The sequence below is a fragment of the Bombus affinis genome, chromosome 16 (genome assembly GCF_024516045.1).
Source record: "Bombus affinis isolate iyBomAffi1 chromosome 16, iyBomAffi1.2, whole genome shotgun sequence".
In the NCBI taxonomy this organism is placed as follows: Eukaryota; Metazoa; Arthropoda; class Insecta; order Hymenoptera; family Apidae; genus Bombus; species Bombus affinis.
In genome coordinates, this window is record NC_066359.1 from 4,701,435 (window position 1) to 4,719,511 (window position 18,077).

Consider the following 18,077-nt stretch of genomic DNA (forward strand, 5'->3'; position numbering starts at 1 on the left):
CTTTCACTTTAAAAAGACTTCCAGATGAGCGATCAGTTGGTTGGAAATCTTTTGCTCTGGAATTTCGTTATTTGCAAATGTCCTCGCTTTGGTAGCTTTTCCACTCGAAAACTCTGTCATTTTGAAATTTTGCCAAATTTCAAGTTTCCTTCCTTCTGATCTTAAAACGATTCAAAGGTGGTAGCTTAGCAAATTTTATTTTATCTTCCATGCAATTTATCTTATTCAATTTTGAAAATAATTCTTTTTAATTGAATTACAAAATATCGCTGCCTCCTCTGTTTCTCTTTTTCATTTTAATCAACAAATTCGCAAAGTTTTGCCTGTCTGGGGACTTTCAGGTCCGACGAACAGGTTGATCAGACGATTTTCCAATTACCAATCACCTTTGACACCAGCTAAGTCAGACGCACGCCACGTGAAATTCATTTTGCTTCTGCCGTCATTCTCGAAATATCAACAAAGTATTTCACGCGCCTTTAACCCGCAAGTTGCGCCGTGCAACAGCTACCAGCTTCCTCCAACATATTGCCAAGACGTTTAACCGCGTTAAGTGTGCAAATTTGACTTGCAAATTTCGATCGGTTTATTACACATTTTCTTAATTTCAAGTCAAACCTTCCGTTTTCCTCCTTCCCTAATTTTTTATTCATACGGGATGGACGATACATTGGTTCTTCAAATGAGAATTAAAGGAATGCGGTGGCGGGAAATTTGAAAGTAAAATTTTAGACGAAGATAATTTCTGAAGGAGGGATATTCCAAAATGAAATAATTTTGAGAATTCGTCTGTTAATTTTTAGCGCAATAGTTATCAATTTTGATCAATTTTTAGTACAATAATCAGACTGTCCGATTGACAGTGAAGTTGACGAAGATTTATCTACAAATTCGCATTTTTTACCGTACGATCAATTTTACCGTACGAAATACGAGCTACATTTTTATTAAAAATAAAAAAAAGGAGGCGCAATAAATTTGGACTAAAAATTAATCGTTGCGGAAGATTTGATGGATAGTTAGGAATTTTAAATATCGGAGAAAATGTTACAATTTGTAACATCGAAATAAAAAGATCTTCGAAACGATGGCCAATGAAAATTTACGTGACAAGAATTGCGAGGGAATTGCAATTTCACGTTGCCGAGGGCAAACAATTTTCAATTTGATATTAGAAAAAAGACGAGCTAACCCATTTACATTTTCTTTTTTAATATTTAATTGCCCTAAAAAAAAAAAAAGAAAAAGGAAATTCCAAGGATTCGACTATCAACGTCCTTCACATCGCTGTGTCTTTCATTTATTGTGTTGGCAATTAAGTGATTGCGGATTTTATAATTACCACTTAATGATAAAATCCGCAATCACTTAGTTGCCAACCCAATAGAATTTTCTTCTTGGAAATTTTCATAAAATTGATAGGAGCTGAAGTATCTGTAAATTACGACAAACCGATGCTTAATCTTCGACAAGTTGGCGCATAACATGACATAACAGCGTGAAAGCTTTCCATCTGAAAGATGAAATTCGTTCTTGGAAATATGTCACGAGAAAGCGTGGAATCGCGTGAAAAAAAGCGTCCTGTAAATACGTAGAGAAATATTGCTCGAAAAATTCTACGATATTTTTTTACACTCAACCGTTCCACCAATTTCACGCTGCACGATAAAACAGATAAACCGATTTACTTCTTTGGACATTTAGGAGGTACGAGCGAGAATTGCTGTTTTTATTTGTTGGAAACTGAAAACAACGAGTAAACTGTGTGTTTAAATGGGAGATACACGGTACAGGTTGCTTTTATGCGTACAAAAAAAAAAAAGAAAAAATCTAAAAACGTGAAAAAGAGGGAAGAAGAAAGCGGTGAAATTTGTTGGAAAGCGAAGCAGACAGCACATGTAAGAGATTGCAGCGATGCTACAGGTGGTTGTTGCGGATCGATTCGTCTGACCAGCGATCGTCTGAAATAAGTTTCACTATCAGGAAACCTCTTTAATACCGGTTTCAACCGTATTATATTTTATATTCACTCGCCGAGAAACTTCAATTCACAAAAATCCACCCCAGCTGTACTTGCACCTCGAATCTTACCGGTCTTTCCAACATTTTAATCTTACTATTTTGAATTTCATCGGTCGTTAGTTTTCCTCTAGGAAACTTTAGCGAGAACGACGACTAGTAATTTAAAAAGTACGACGACAGTGGCAAACGCCTTCAGCGATAACAATTACGTTTACTTTCTATCTATGCGTAACAAATATCATTTTTCATTTTTCATACTCGATTCTCCCCATCGGAATTCATTGGCTGGAATAAAGAAATAAAGAACACATTGTATTGGGTACATATTTTCATAGTATTCATATATTGGGTTGGCAACTGAGTCATTAGGTTGTATTGACAAAATCCGCGATCACTTTGTGGTGGATGCTTAAACGTGTTGTTTCAAATGCTAAAACGAGTTAGTACTTGTTATAGTCAAATGTATTTAAAAATCGTTCAGAGTACAGAGTATAGAGTCAGTATAATATGTCTGAATCGTCGCTCGCACCATGCTACTCGTTATAAGGATACCAGATACTCTCTCTGTCCTAGAAAGCGTGTTCGTTTATTTATACTGGTCGGGAGAATACCAGAAAGTTGAAATTCGACTCCGGTTAACGGTTACACGTAGCGGCGAGATTGTTTTGTCCGCGGTTTTTTATTATTACATTTCGTACATCGAGACGGTGCCAATGCCTCGAGGCAAAACAACATGAGTCACTCTCGGTTCGCATCGTGCTATGACTCATGCGCCACTACACTTAGTTGCCAACCTAATATATGAACACTATGAAAACACTGCGATAATAAAATATGTATTACAAAAATGCATTCGTTGTTGGAAAATATTACGTTCGTATTAGCTCTTCTGCAATTGTATCATTTTTCTTCCATTTCGATTCCGAATGAAATATATTAATTAAATCTTTGTATCGTCAGGTGGTCCGAAGAAAATAATCACATTGTGAAGGATGCTGAAAGGATGACAAATACATAATAAAATTACCTTCCGCAAGTTTAATATATTTTTTTCATCAGCCTGTATTTGAGAGTAGAAATTGGCAATCTCTGGACAGACGGAAGTTTCAGTAACGAAAAGTAGTGAGGGCCGATCAAAGGCCGAACGGTTTATTGAATTTACAAAGTTGCCAACGGTTCGATACACGTGGCCATACTAATTGCAAAGCCCATGCTAATTAAATGCCTGTATCGGCCTAGCAACAGGAAACACTTGACGCTCATACAACTCCTACCTCTTTGATGTATCCCAAAGCTTCGGCACAGGCGTTGGCCACTTGTGGTGTTTCCTTTAGATTTCCATTTCGATGTGAACTTGCCTTTATTATCATATACATACACGGCAGGGAAAAGAGTAGCGAAGTTTCCTCGAAATTAGAATGGTGTTTATAGACTGGACATTTTGAATTTGTTAGGAAGAAATTTATGGAGATTCTGGTCAAATTTGCTTTTGTATTTCGACGGTGTATAAGTTTTCGACTGTGTAAAGAAACGTCTAGAGCGTATAGATTTTACACCAGCGAAGCAACAATTTGTCAAGATGTTGGTGAAATTTGAACTGTGTCTAATGGTGTTGATTGCACAAATTTACCATGAAGAAAGTTTATTAAACATGTTTGAGAAATTTCCAATGGATAAAAATGGAAGCTGGATAAAAGTTTAAGGGGATCTTTGTTAAATTTTAAAGCCTCGATTATAGAAATTTTCCATTTGCCAGGAAAAAATTTGTCGAGATGTTCGTGAGATTCCAACTGTGTCTAGAGTCTATTCTCGACATTTTCAACTCGCTAAGCAGAAATTTCTCTTTTAAAGAGTTTCTGAAGAGCAAAGTAAACGTCGCAGTATGTCTAAACTTTAGATCCTAACAGATATAAAATTTCACATAGCAAATATGGTATTTGCTAGGTAAAAATTCTTCGAGATTTTCGTAGAATCTCGGCTGTTTCGAAGATCTGTACCATATAAATTTGTAGACTCGCTAAAATTTAATAATATTTCAGCTGTTTTTAAATTCTACGTTATTTAAATTTCCGTCTCATTGAGCGAAAATTTATTGAGATTTTCGGAAAATTCCAACTGTTTCTAGAGCCTAGATTATATCAATACGAATTTTATCGACTCTTTATCTTTATTATATCGACAGACACTGCGTGTAGGTCCTAGATTATATAAATTTTCGATTTCCTACGCAACAATTAATTAATTTCGGTGATGTCTAAAATCTTAGATGCAAATATTTATTCGCATCTTTGCAAAATTGTACTCGCGTCTAAGCACTAGATTGCGTATATTTATTTTTTATTCGTATTAATATATCTAAATTTCTACTGCACTATATATCTATTTATTGGCAACTAAATGATTGCGGATTTTGCCATTAGATGGTACTGACAAAATCCGCAATCATTTAGTTGCATAAATATATAAACTAAACCCAACTTATAAACAAGAACTCAATATATAAATACATGTACTCAAGAGAGTACTCAGACTTGTCGAACAAAACTCGACAGTGTTTGATTTGGAAAAGTGTAAATTCTTGATCGATCGAATGACTCGCGTTTCAATCGTATCGAGTTCGTGTTCCATTTAAGAGAATCAACTAAACGTTTTAAGGAAGGATTGATAGCGGCCTCTTTATCTGTAGAACCCCTTTCTAGCTGCACACTTGATCCCACTCTTACAATCTCCTAATCCGCTGTTGAAATTGCCCCTTCGACTATGTCGAACCTCTTAATCGGCTTATTCTCACTGTCTGTAGAGAATCTACTTCTGTCCAATAAAATTGAAAATCTCTCGGAAAGCACCAATTGAGAAGCGAACGTATATTGCGTTTTGTCGTCGTCAGCATGTTGCATAACAGTGCAGTACTACTGAACATGTTAGTTTATTCAAGGGACGAGTGACAAAATTGTAATGGTCAGTGTATATTATTGGGTTGGCAACTAAGTGATTGCAGATTTTGTCATTGGGTGGTATTAACAAAATCCGCAATCACTTAGTTGCCAACCCAATACTTCTGAAACTAGCAAATCAAAGCAATGTTGACGCTCCAAGGCACAGGAATATGAGTCACTCGGATTTGAATCCTCCGTTGACACATGTGCCGCTGCAACAGTATAATTATATATCTAATTATTTAATTAGAACATCATATTGTGGTGGCACTCGACAACACAAATACCACCACTCGACACTAACTAGAGTCGGACGACGGCAACGCAGTGGTTAGCGGTTTAGGTTACGAACGTTTGGGATCCGGGTTCAAATCTCGGCACCCGTGGTCCAATTTTCTTCCACGATTCTTAAATGAGAAGAAAAATACAGCAATATTCCAGCAGAGTGTGACATCTACAGCCAGCAGCCACAATTATCACGGACAACACACTTACACCTCAATATATTTAATACAAAATGAAGAAATATATCACTACATCGACATTGTCAATTTTCCTGCGACACATTCGATATCCTTAATTAATATTACCTATAAAATATTTACTAACAGTTCATTCGCAATTTTCCCTCACAATTTTTCAGACTTCCATTTAAATTGCTTCGGTACTTACGTTCCAAGTCTTTTAATTATCTGCAAATAATTCCAGTCTGTCAATCTACTGGGTTGGCAACTAAGTGATTGCGGATTTTCTCATTACCACCTAATGACAAAATCCGCAATCACTTAGTTGCCAAGCCAATACTCCGAGAAAGCGCTTAATTTATAGTTGCCTCGTTTACTACGTATCTTTCTGCTCATCACTGGCAAACAAATTTTCGAGCAGACGTAAGAGCTTATTAGATAGCGGTATATGCATAGCTTAGTATATAACAGACGTAGTTAAAAGCTTGGAAATTTCGACGTTATAAACTATAAATATCTATAGAATGTTCAATTTTCTATTTCAGCTGTTAAGCTCTATCGTGGTAGTGGGTGGGACAAATATGGCAGGCGTTTTGACGCATCATCCCCGCGAACTGGCACAGAGGCAAGCCTTCCTGGAAACCAGGCAATGCGTCGAAGCTCGATTGACTACACAGAGAGAAAATCAGCAACAGGTATCGTACGCGAAATTTTATGAAATTCCATCTTTCTTCGACCGTGCAGACAAAGCACCATACTTTTATACGCAACGATAGAAATCGCAGCTCCATCAGCGGAGGGAACTATAATTTCTCGTGAATTTAGTATATCGATGGCTGTAGAGATTTTCAGTATTTAACAAATTAAAAATCTGCTCGTCCAATCTGAAAATTTATCTGAATTAAGGACGTACCTAGTTTAGAAATTTAATTGGAATTTTATCAAATTGTAAACTTGCTCAGCTTGATAATTTCTTTAATTGGGAAATTGCCAATTTTCCAAGTTTCCATAATTTCTTGATTTATCCAATTAGAAGTTGATCGAGTTTCTGATAATGGAGCTTCGGGTTTCTAATGATCGAAAATTTGTAATTTTACTTAATCTACTTAGCTTTGAAATACGTCTAATTTAAGGTTCACCTAAATTTACCTATTTCTCGATATTTGCCAAATTTAAGTTCTTTTATCAGAATTGTTCATTCAGGCAAACGTTACCTAATTTTTCTTTGTGGACAAGGAAGGTATATTTTTAAAATTCAAATACCTTTCAATGTGCTGTGAAACGATGCTATTTAACCGAGGATTAACTTGTTAATAACGCGCAGCGAAGTATTTAATACAATGTCCACAACACAATGCACCATATTATTACAATATTCGCATAACGCCAGCGAACCTTTTATCTCTTGTTTTAACGAAAATCGTTTTTTGACAAAGAGCTGCATCACGCGGAGTCCACGGGAAATGTTCGCGAATAAAATCTCTGTTTTACATATTTTTAAACGTTCCACCTCCGGAACATCGTGCGTAACACAATTCCGAATTTTTTACGCGAGAAACAAGCTTCTCTATTTGTAAATTTATCCGTGCGAAAAATCCAGCAAATTCACGATACAAAATTAGAGAACCGACAACAGATTAAAAAGATAGGACAACAAAGAAATGAAAACAAAAATGATGCGGGATATAATTTTTTGTAATTGCGTTACGTTAAGTAACGTTAATTGCTGCTCAATTACGCCGATATTTAGTATTCTAAGGGGAACATTAAAATTACCAGGTTGGGAAATCGGCTAGTTACTAATAACGAGTTTAATCAGAGCCAGTTCGATCGAGCAAACTAACGAAATTCTAATGATCAAACCTGCCCTGTTGCTGCCTGTGCACCTCGATAATTAATGTACTTCGCTAATTGTTTATTAATATCATCATCATCAGCCACGCATACCAAACTATTTACCCGACATTTTCTAATTTACTATGATTTTAGTAGACTAGAGGAAAATAATTGTTCAATAATTTACCGACCAAGTTGGTCTTCGTTTAAACCACGTGAAAATTCGAAACGAAAAGGCGATAAGTAGATTGCTGATTTTTATGCAAGTTCACGTCTTAACGAATACAATTGAACGACCTAACCTCGTTACGAACAAACCTATTTAAAGAAATCTATAAAGAAATATTAAAACGAGTAACTAGTTTCAAATCTGACTTATCGTTTTTATCTGCTAAACGAAATATCAAGAATTATCAACAGCTAGTTATCTTCGATACATTTCAACTTTAATTAAAGGTAATTGACTTAACTCGTTGGGAGAGGCGAAGGTTCTAATTTCTGAGGTAGTTAACCTAACAACAGGTAGATTATTTTTAGCAGCTAGGCGAAATAATAGCTGGCAACTGACGGAAGTCTGCTAAAGATAATGGTTTATCGGAGATCGGTTATAATTCCAGTGGACATTGTAGCCGTGACCAGGTTCATTGTATGCTTTAATCAGGTATCCGTGACCTGACGCGATAATAATCCACCACTGTCCTAGTAGCTCTCTTGTTTATCAAGCACACGGTCCTTGGCTTCATTCGCTCGATATATTGCCTCTAACAAACACGTTCTCAATTTGAATTTGTACAATTTTGTCAAATTCACGCTGTATCGCTAGAAATTTCCTACGTAAAAAGAACGTTCACGCTAGCTTTCTGAGATATCAAAATTCTAACCTAATTCCTAATCCAATTCTAACTTTTTTAATTCTAAGTTTTTCAATTCTATGTACACGTAGTAATACTTGCTTCAAACTTACCAATACTACAAATGTGCGTAGTATTATTCTCTTTTCCAATTAAATTTTTTATCAAGGAATATTCTAAGGTAGCAAAATCCTAACCTAGCTTTTTCTGAAATTCTTCAGTTCTATGACAGACGTAGTACCTCCTTCAAACTTACCAGTACTACAAATGTGCGTAGTATTATTCTCTTTTCCAATTAAATTTTTTATCAAGGAATATTCTAAGGTAGCAAAATCCTAACCTAGCTTTTTCTGAAATTCTTCAGTTCTATGACAGACGTAGTACCTCCTTCAAACTTACCAATACTACAAATGTGCGTAGTATTATTCTCTTTTCCAATTAAATTTTTTATCAAGGAATATTCTAAGGTAGCAAAATCCTAACCTAGCTTTTTCTGAAATTCTTCAGTTCTATGATAGACGTAGTACTTTCTTCAAACTTACCAGTACTACAAATGTGCGTAGTATTATTCTCTTTTCCAATTAAATTTTTTATCAAGGAATTTTCTAAGGCAGCAAAATCCTAACCTAGTTTTCTTTAAAATTCCAGAGTTCTTTGGCACACATAGTGCTTCCAAACTTACTTATTAACACTTATTAACGTTACAAAGGAACATAACATTATCTGTGGAGGTAGTAGCATTCTCTGCTGCACAAAAAACGTTCATCAAAAATCTTTTCAAGATGGAAACATTCCAAGCTAACTTTCCTTCGGTTCCTCAGTTTCATGATACACACGGTGTATCTAAAGTAACTTAAAAGATATCGCACAGTGGCTATGACAAGCATAAGGAACTTGATAAGTACTTGAACCTAATCGATTAGCATACATGGTATCTCAGCTAAAGGAAGCTACCTAAATATCTCCATCGTTTTTCATGATATGAAGAATCGGCACAATTTGAATGGCTACAACGAACAAATACCCTGAAAAACAAATTTTTATCGATAGTATTTGTTACGTATTTATAGGTCTACCATTGCGGTGCAACATCGAGTTTTCCTCGGTTTATACTTATACCACGATACAAACAGAATAGGAAAACTGGTGGAGAAGACAGATGAAATAGAAGATCGATTTGCGCTATTTTCATCAACGGAACCGAATTACTTTCTTCGTAACGAGATGAAATTTTGTTTGTTCGCGAAGAGCTTCCATCAGCACGAAATTAAAGCATACCGATGACTAAGTGAAGGCTGTTCAATCTCGCCTGCTAAAGTACTAAAGTCAGACCGGTTGTTTTTCCTATTTCAATACTTCAATTGGAAAGTTTGATTGCAACATTAATTGTCCTTTCTGTTTTCCTTTCGGGTGATTGATGATACTGTGAGAATTTTTGCCGAGAAGGCTACGTATGTACAGAGACATCGTGCGTATATTATTGCAACGCATACGAATTTGGTTGACTTCGATTAGAAATGATCGAAGAATGAATTTGTTTAATTTCCCACAATTTCTATCGTTCAAATTTCCAAATACACGATGCTACGTTTTCGCGTTTCCCGCTTCGAGTTTACGATTTTGCAAACTTTTTGACTCGTTGATTCTCGTGTTTGCCATTTCAATTTTCAATTTTGTAACTTCTCAAATTTTAATTTACCAATTTCGCCTATCAACTTTTCCAATTTTCGCTTTTCCAGTTTTAACTTTCGACGTTGCGTCTTCCAAACGTCCAATATCCAATTTTTCAAATTTCCATCGCAACAAAAGTTTAGCTTGCAAGCAAATAACCACAGGAAGGTAGTAAGGTGTTTTACGATGGAGAAATTTGTCACGGTGTTATTTCACCATGGAGAAAACATTGGAAAAGGTCAAGTTCTACTTATTCTTCGAATTGACAGTATTTTTATTCGAACGATCAACCGATTCACGAAGAAAATAATTGCACCTCTGTGAATTTTAACACAGTTTCACGTGGCTAACAGCGGGTCATTTCTGGCCTGAACGAGCGCAATGCGTGATCGTTGTTGCTTAGAACTGCCTGGTTTCCCTTATTTTTTTTATATTAAGGCTGCCAGTTTGCATGAGTTTCGCGTATACCGATGGAATTTATGGTTCCGTGGTATGCAGTTTCGGCACGATGCTCCGATACGCTGCTAAACCGGCAACCATCGTCGACAAGTTCTTTCATAGCACTCTCGCAACAAGATATATCGCGTTCAAGATGGAATTTCTTTCCGAGAAAATTAAAAAGTCAGACTCTAAATGTTCTATGAAATATGTTTTTCATTACACGTTCCATCTACACTGAATGTAGAAGATATTCGCATACTCTTAAAAACAGAATAATTTTTTAAGAATTGGATCAAACGATTCGAGCTTTTTTCGAGGAGTCAGAAAGCCTAATTTACCAGACGACGCGTAACAAAAATTTAGCAAGTTGATTCCTCTGACATTTCGAAAAAGAGCTTCTGCCGTTCGGTCCAATTTTAAAGAATATTTTTTTATTCTAAAGAGCGTGCGAATACTTTAAATACGACAGATGACGAGTATACTCGTCAAACATGGAGTATGTGCGGCTGTTATAACACAGAATTACATTATTTTTTAATTTTATCAGCGCGATTTACTGTAATTGCTAAACTGCAGTTTAAACAACAGATTCTAACTACTTTTCACTCATGACGAGTATACTCGTCGTGACACAAAACACCGCCATCACTTCACGACGAGTATATTCATCAGAACGCGAAGTACTGCTACTTCTTCATGACGAGTATACTCGTCGTAATATAAAATACTGCCCTCACTTCATGACGAGTATATTCGTCATAACGCAAAATACTGCCACTTCTTCATGACGAGTATACTCGTCGTGACACAAAATACTGCCATTACTTCGCGACGAGTATATTCGTCATAACACAAAATACTGTTATCACTTCCAAACGAGTATATTCGTCATAACGCAAAGTATTGTCACTTGTTCATGACGAGTATACTCGTCAGAGACAGCTGGCCGTGTAGCTGTCCGAAGCTACAAGTTGCTCCGATAAACCGTTCAGAGGAACAAGAAGAATTGATCTCGATTGGAAATTTTAATCAACTGAGAATATCAAGCAATGGAGAAGTCTAATGAGAATGCAGGAAATCCAATACGGCGAGGCGACAAAGGAATGGAACTAGCCGAACACCTGGTCAGAATGAAATGGAAGGTAGCGTTACGTGACTTGCAATAGGAAATAGCGGCCAAGAGGTCGTGTGTATTGGCCGATCACGAACGATAGGTGATCGCACGTGACACAGCACAGGTGCGCGCAACCTGTTGTGTGCAGAGAAGCCGATCGATTTATACGGCGTCAAATTAGTCGCGGTGAGGGGCCGCTGTAATTTCAGATTCCACGACGCGTACAGTATCCGTGCGCTTGGTAACAAGAGAAACCAGACTAAGTAACGATCGGACCTGAATATTTCATAGCTTGTATGAAATGAGCAAGATGCTTCGACGAACGGGAGGATCACTTGGTAAAAGGAAACATCCCAATGGAATCGTTCGATCACACCTAGCGAAAAAAACAGCTGACGACCGGCTTCCTCGCAACAATATTAGCAGCCTCATTTTGGTATTTGTCGGTCGCGTAAATTATGCGAGTTTTCGTGGCAAGGGATGGGACGCGACAGGTAGAACGAGTTTGAACATGGGGGAGATCCTCGACGAGGGTGGAAACATGTGCCGGTGATGATGAAAGTGGTGTAAATCGTCAGTGGGGAGAAAGTTTATTAAAATATTTAGAGATAAGGAGATAGACAGCCAATCTGAGTTTTAGCTCTGCTTACGTTTAGACATGTAAAACCAAGTGCAATTTCTGTAGACCATACAGCTGGATAAATAAATATACATGCGCGCATTCTTTAACAGAAAACATTCTAAAATCTACGGGTTACTGTCGCTGCTAAATTTGAATTATTGCGAGTGACAAGTGTGACAAAAGATTGGAAGCTAGAAAGTCGAGGAACAGAAGGTTGGATGTGGATAAGCAGAGGTTGGAGGAATTGAAAAGGGGAACTGAGTTGAAACATTGAAAAAGCGGAGCAGTATGACAAATTTGGAGAGAGAAAAGAGATTGAGAAACTAAAACTACGAAATGGGAGGAATGGAGGCAGGAAATTGGAAAATAGGGAAGATCAAGTAGACTGAAAGGCAAAGAAATGAAAAATCGAAACATGGGAGAGTAGCTGGAATTTCGAGCTTAGGAAATAGATGGAAATGGAAGAGTGAACGTCGAGACAAGTAAAATTCGAATTTGACAGTGTTCGCATTGTAGCTCAAAGGTTTCAATGACGTGCGATTAGGTGTGTGGGTTGCGCAGATTTATTAGAAGCGCCGCAAGATTCCACGTAACGTGGTTAACTAACCAGCTGGCAGGAGTACCAAGAGGAATTCAAAATAGTTGCTGTTAATAGCGGCAAATCGAGACGTCGAACCAGCTGTGTTCCATTTGCCAATCAAGTTACAACGCTGAATTCTCCGAAACAATTCGTTCGATAGCCTGGGATACGAGAAATTTCATTAACGACCTGTCCATGATTGCAATTTCAAAAATTCTATTACAATCTATGAGTTTACAAATTACAAGAGTTCCCTTGCCATATATTTAGCACTAACTTCACCAGATGCTTCACCAGTCGATTGACCGGTTTCAAAATTTTATTCAAAATTCTACATTCATCGTTGTTTCTTTCGTTCGCCCAATTTTATGTAGATTTTCACATCGACAAAGATTGAGAAACTGACTAATCAAACGATATGGGAATCTACACAATTAGACGAACGAAAGAAACAACGTACGATTTTTAATAAAATTTTGAAACCGGTCATTTGAACGTGCGTTTCAAACGAAAAATTTGTCGTTGCCTCACAAGCCATCTGTTAGGCTTAGGCACCTTACGAGTGCAGAAAATCTTTGGATGTATCTTTGGACAAGATCGAATGGTCAGGACACTGATAAAGAGGAACTATGAGTTTGCTGCGTGAACATGTTAAGCTGCATCTTATCTGATACTCTCTGTTAATTAGCGTAGATGAAATACAGAAATCACTTTATACGTAGAATACAGCGTTTGCCTGATGACTCGAAGTTATAGAAACGGCGAATATTCTGATCCAGCAACCTGTTCTCTTCTCTTCTTTAAGCAAACTTTCAGTTTCGTTGAAAGATTTGCATCGTTCGTTCGTAATAATATCTATTGGGTTGGCAACTAAGTGATTGCGGATTTTGTCATTAGGTGGTAATGATAAGATCTGCAATCACTTAGTTGCCAAGCCAATAATATTAATAACTTGCAATTAGGATGACGTAAATTACGTTATGATGTACACATAGTGTACAATATTTCAGAAAGAATATTTTCTATGTCTTTCATATTTATAATTTTTAATTTCTCCAATTGCACGACCGATAATACCGGAAATGGATATATTCAAACAGCTGTTAAAGGTAGAAAATTGTAGGGAAAAAATGATTCTAATCTGGCAATCCCATGGGATATTTGCGCGAAGTATGCGAGGACGGGACCATGAATTCCCGTGCGATGCGAGGAAATTGCATTCCCCTTGCTCTTTGCTGTTCGAACGTCGTAGACGAGAGGCTGTACGCGATGAACGACGACGAATTTTCTCTGATTTTTTTGCAGGAACGGCTTCTATTGAGCGTGTTACCACGCCACGTAGCCATGGAGATGAAGGCAGACATCGCAGGGAAGCCGAAAGATACCATGTTTCACAAAATTTACATTCAAAGACACGAGAACGTCAGGTGAGTAACGCCTCGAGTATCCAGACGCGAAGATATCAAAAAAAAAAAAAGAAAGAAAGAAGAGAAAAAGAAAAAAATATCTCAGAGATTTAGCGTCGTTATAAAGTTCAGGTTGATCGTGGTTAACGATAGCTTTTGCATAGTTTGACTGCCTTTTGGACATTTAAGTTCGATGAAATTCGAATTATATGTTTGAAGGTTTGAGATAGTTCGGTCAGAGGTTTGAAACTTTTTGTTTGAAGGTTTGAGAGTTTTTGTTTGAAAGTTTAGGAGCTTCTGTTTGAAGGTTTGAGAGCCTTTGTTTGAAGGTTTCAGAGTTTTTGTTTCAAAGTTTGAAGGTTTGAGAACTTTTGTTTGAAGGTTCGAGAGCTTTTGTTTGAAGGTTTGAGAGCTTTTGTTTGAAGGTTTGAGACTTCTGTCTGGAAAATTAAGATATTCCAAAAGAAATTTGGTCAATTTTCCCGTAAAGTTGGTAACTGAAGTCTTCATTAATAATACTCCGTGTAATTTATCGAGTTTAAATCTTTCTTTTCAAAGGAGGAAGTTTGTTTAAAGTACGATACATTAACTAAATGTATTCCATTACAAATTCATCGAATTCAATCAGTTTTTCCAAGACAAGGGATTCTTTCTGTAAGAATTAACCATATTCTACGGTGCCGTTCTTCTTCTTTAAAAGAAACCTATTTACAGACCTCATTCATATTCTACTGCATAATAAACAGATCGCTGTATTCATTGCGTAATAATTTACCATAAAAATCTACCAAACTACACCGTTTCCTATTCAAAAAAAGAGAACATGTTTGACCAAATCGACCACATTCTACTATACAATATTCAACTCGTTACACGTTTACCCGTCGATTATTTAAAATAAGCCTTGTACCAAGCTAGTTCCTTCATCCACAGAAAGACGTCTGTCTCTGGAAACCAATTACATTGCACTATATATTAGACTAATTGTATTAACATCTCAGACGTTTCAATCAAAAATCTACCGAAGCCTAATTCCTTTTGTCAAAGGCAGAAAAGCCTGTCTGTTCAAACCACTCTTCTTCTACTGTGTAGTATTCAGACAATGCCAATATCCACTCTTCAGTCATTGAAAATAGAAATCTACTGAAACCAGTTCCTTGGGATCTCTTAGAAAGAAAGACAACTATCTGTTCAAATCAATCCTATTCTACCGTACAATCTATTACGTGCTACACAATTAATTGCGTTATACAAAATCCCCTGTTGGATTGGCAAGAAAGTGATTGCGGATATTGTCATTAGGTGGTATTGACAAAATCCGCAACCACTTAGTTGCCAACCCAATATATATATATATATATATATATATGTATATATGTATATATGTATATATATATGTATAGCTATATTTATATATCAAAATTCGCATAATACGACAGGCTACTGTATCAGATTGCTAATAAAATATGTGAAAATTAATAGATACTCGTATGTGGCTGAATAATTCTGGCACGGTGTATTCAGTGAGACGAAACAGCTGAACATCCAACTCTATTATACACCAGGCTGACATACGCGTCTATTATACGTTACGGTAACGCGTATCTGCCACTCGAGGCTCGTTAAGTCGCACGACATCTACTACCCTTACGAATTCCAATTAACATGCTGATATAATAACGACTAGAATATAATACCGAAGAATATATAATATTGCATTTGTTGTATTTTCTAGCATCCTGTTCGCTGATATCTGCGGGTTTACTTCGTTGTCGGATCAGTGCACTGCCGAGGAAGTCGTCAGGCTGTTAAATAAGCTGTTTGCCTGGTTAGTCTATTTTATATTTATTTTTAACATTTTTCTATTTTTCCTATGCTATGTATTTTTTTTTTATTAGAATTTGATTAATCAATAATTTACTAAAATTTTATATCAAGGCTGTTCGTGATATTTTTCGTTGTTTCGTTAAACAACTATACGAGTTGTTGATTTTACAATAAAACGTTTCGATCGAATCTTTGCTTTAGTTTTCTTTGGAAATTGAAGATTTATGAATTAAAAGAGAAATCATTCGCATGGAAATTCTGTAATCTGTTTGTTACATTAGCTTTGACACGCTGGCGGCTGAGCACCATTGTCTTCGAATCAAACTACTCGGCGACTGCTATTACTGTGTCTCTGGACTTCCGGAACCGAGACCAGATCACGCTCGTTGTTGCGTGGAAATGGGTTTGGACATGATTAGCGCCATTACGTGAGTCTTTTGTCCTATTAATTGCTACGTGCATCCGACTTTTTAATAGCTTTAATAACTGACCTATCACGCGAGCTTCTTCGCTTCTCCCTTTTCGTCAACTTAACACGTGGCAACTAAGTGATCGCGGATTTTGTCATTAGGTGGTATTGACAAAATCCGCAATCACTTAGTTGCCTGCCATATTTTAAATTCCAATTAAATGTTACCACTTTACCGACCGCTAGCGGTTCAACAGCATACGCACGTCCGACCGGCAGCTCAGGCGCAGATTCTCCCTGGCGCCGCCTCTGTTTCGGTTTAGACTCTCCAATACCATTCTTTTCGTTCATCGCGAACGGTAAGTTTTTCAAATTAATAGAAAACTGTGGGAGCTTACAAAGCAACGCGACTGACGCAACTGTGCAAGGTATCTTAGTACTAAATAACAAATTACTGTTCAAATAATGAGAAAGATTATCGGCGATAGAAAGCCGATTGATAGGCCATCGGTCAGTAAGCGTCGGCGATAAAATACCGATTAATCGGCTACCGGTCGGCAAAGTGTTAAGAAAAATTGCCGATATAAACTATCAATAAAATTCTCTTTTCAGTAGATGGGAAAACAGATGTTTGGGAAGATTGTTAATAAATCGTTGAGAGAATTTATTTTGCAATGAAATGCAATTAAACCTTAGGGAAAAGCTTGCATATCTCTTACGAAACACACTACACGCTGTATATCCTTCGAAATATCTCTACGCTGCAGTTGATTTTATAAGGAAAATAGATAGAATACGAGCTTCTTTTGAGAGGTTCGTTCTGAAAAGAATTTACGATTTGTTTCGTTATAAATCGTCATTATAGAATCCTCGAGAGTGACCATGTTCGTTTCTACGGCCACCACTCCGAATAACCTTTTATTCTCCAAGGAAATCATTCCTTTGACAAGACTGGATGTTTTTCAGTCTCATAACGAGAATCCACGTCTCGACAGTCTACGGTCTACTTTGACTCGTTTGCTCTGTTTCCGGCTCTTACAACGCTCTCTCTAACCTGCTTCTCTTCTGCCCCGCTATTTCTTCTATCATACGACGGAAACGCTATTAAACGATAATTCTACGAAAATGCAAGCTACCTGTATAATTTGAAACTGCCTGTAGTCACGAGATTAAGAAACACGAGGAAAGCTCTGCTTAGTTTTAACGAGAATCTCTGATGGTACGTTCAACGTCCGAGGGATTTTTCAAACACCCTGTACGTCGTAATTTACCATCGTATCTTCTCATCATCATATCTATCATATTTATTACCATTATATCTACGCTCAATCCACTTGCAGGAAAAATGAAGTCCATAACTGGAATTACAATCGCAAGAAACGTAATTAACTTTTCACTTCCAACAAGCTTCCAACGAGATCTGACTTTAGAGAATTTTTATTTTAAGCAGCCTACATACCACCATTTCTCACTGAAAATTAACTCATTTCTCACTGTAAACAGAATTCTACTCGCCGTCTTTTTTTTACATTAAAGCAACTTTCACTGACGTGCTGGTGGTCTAGATTGGAGGACTTTTGGAACACCTTGTATATAGAATAATTTCTCATTCTTATTTTTACACAAATAATTTCAATGAAATAATTCACCCTCTGTAATTACAATCTTTTGTGACTCACAGCAACAGATCGTAGTTCTCCATTTTGGAAAAGTCAGAATTTTTTGAACACTCTATATGTATTGGGTTGGCAACTAAGTGATCGCGCATTTTGTCGATACCACCTAACGACAAAATCCGCAACCACTTAGTTGCCAAACCAATACTATAATTTCTCATTCGAACCTGCACAGCATTTACTTAAAGAAACGAATTATCCTTTGTAAGGATACTTCATCTT

At 36.9% G+C, this 18,077-nt stretch overlaps 1 protein-coding gene across 4 annotated transcripts in view; it reads left to right on the forward strand.

Moving 5' to 3' along the window:
• Window positions 1–18,077, forward strand: part of LOC126925730 (adenylate cyclase type 6) — a 98,426-nt gene that overhangs the window by 64,656 nt on the left and 15,693 nt on the right. For all 4 annotated transcript variants that reach the window (XM_050741610.1, XM_050741608.1, XM_050741612.1 and 1 more), the window contains 4 exons: window positions 5,968–6,117; window positions 13,843–13,964; window positions 15,679–15,771; window positions 16,052–16,198. In XM_050741610.1, the coding sequence (XP_050597567.1) occupies window positions 5,968–6,117; window positions 13,843–13,964; window positions 15,679–15,771; window positions 16,052–16,198 (512 nt within the window). The remainder of the gene's footprint in view (window positions 1–5,967; window positions 6,118–13,842; window positions 13,965–15,678; window positions 15,772–16,051; window positions 16,199–18,077) is intronic.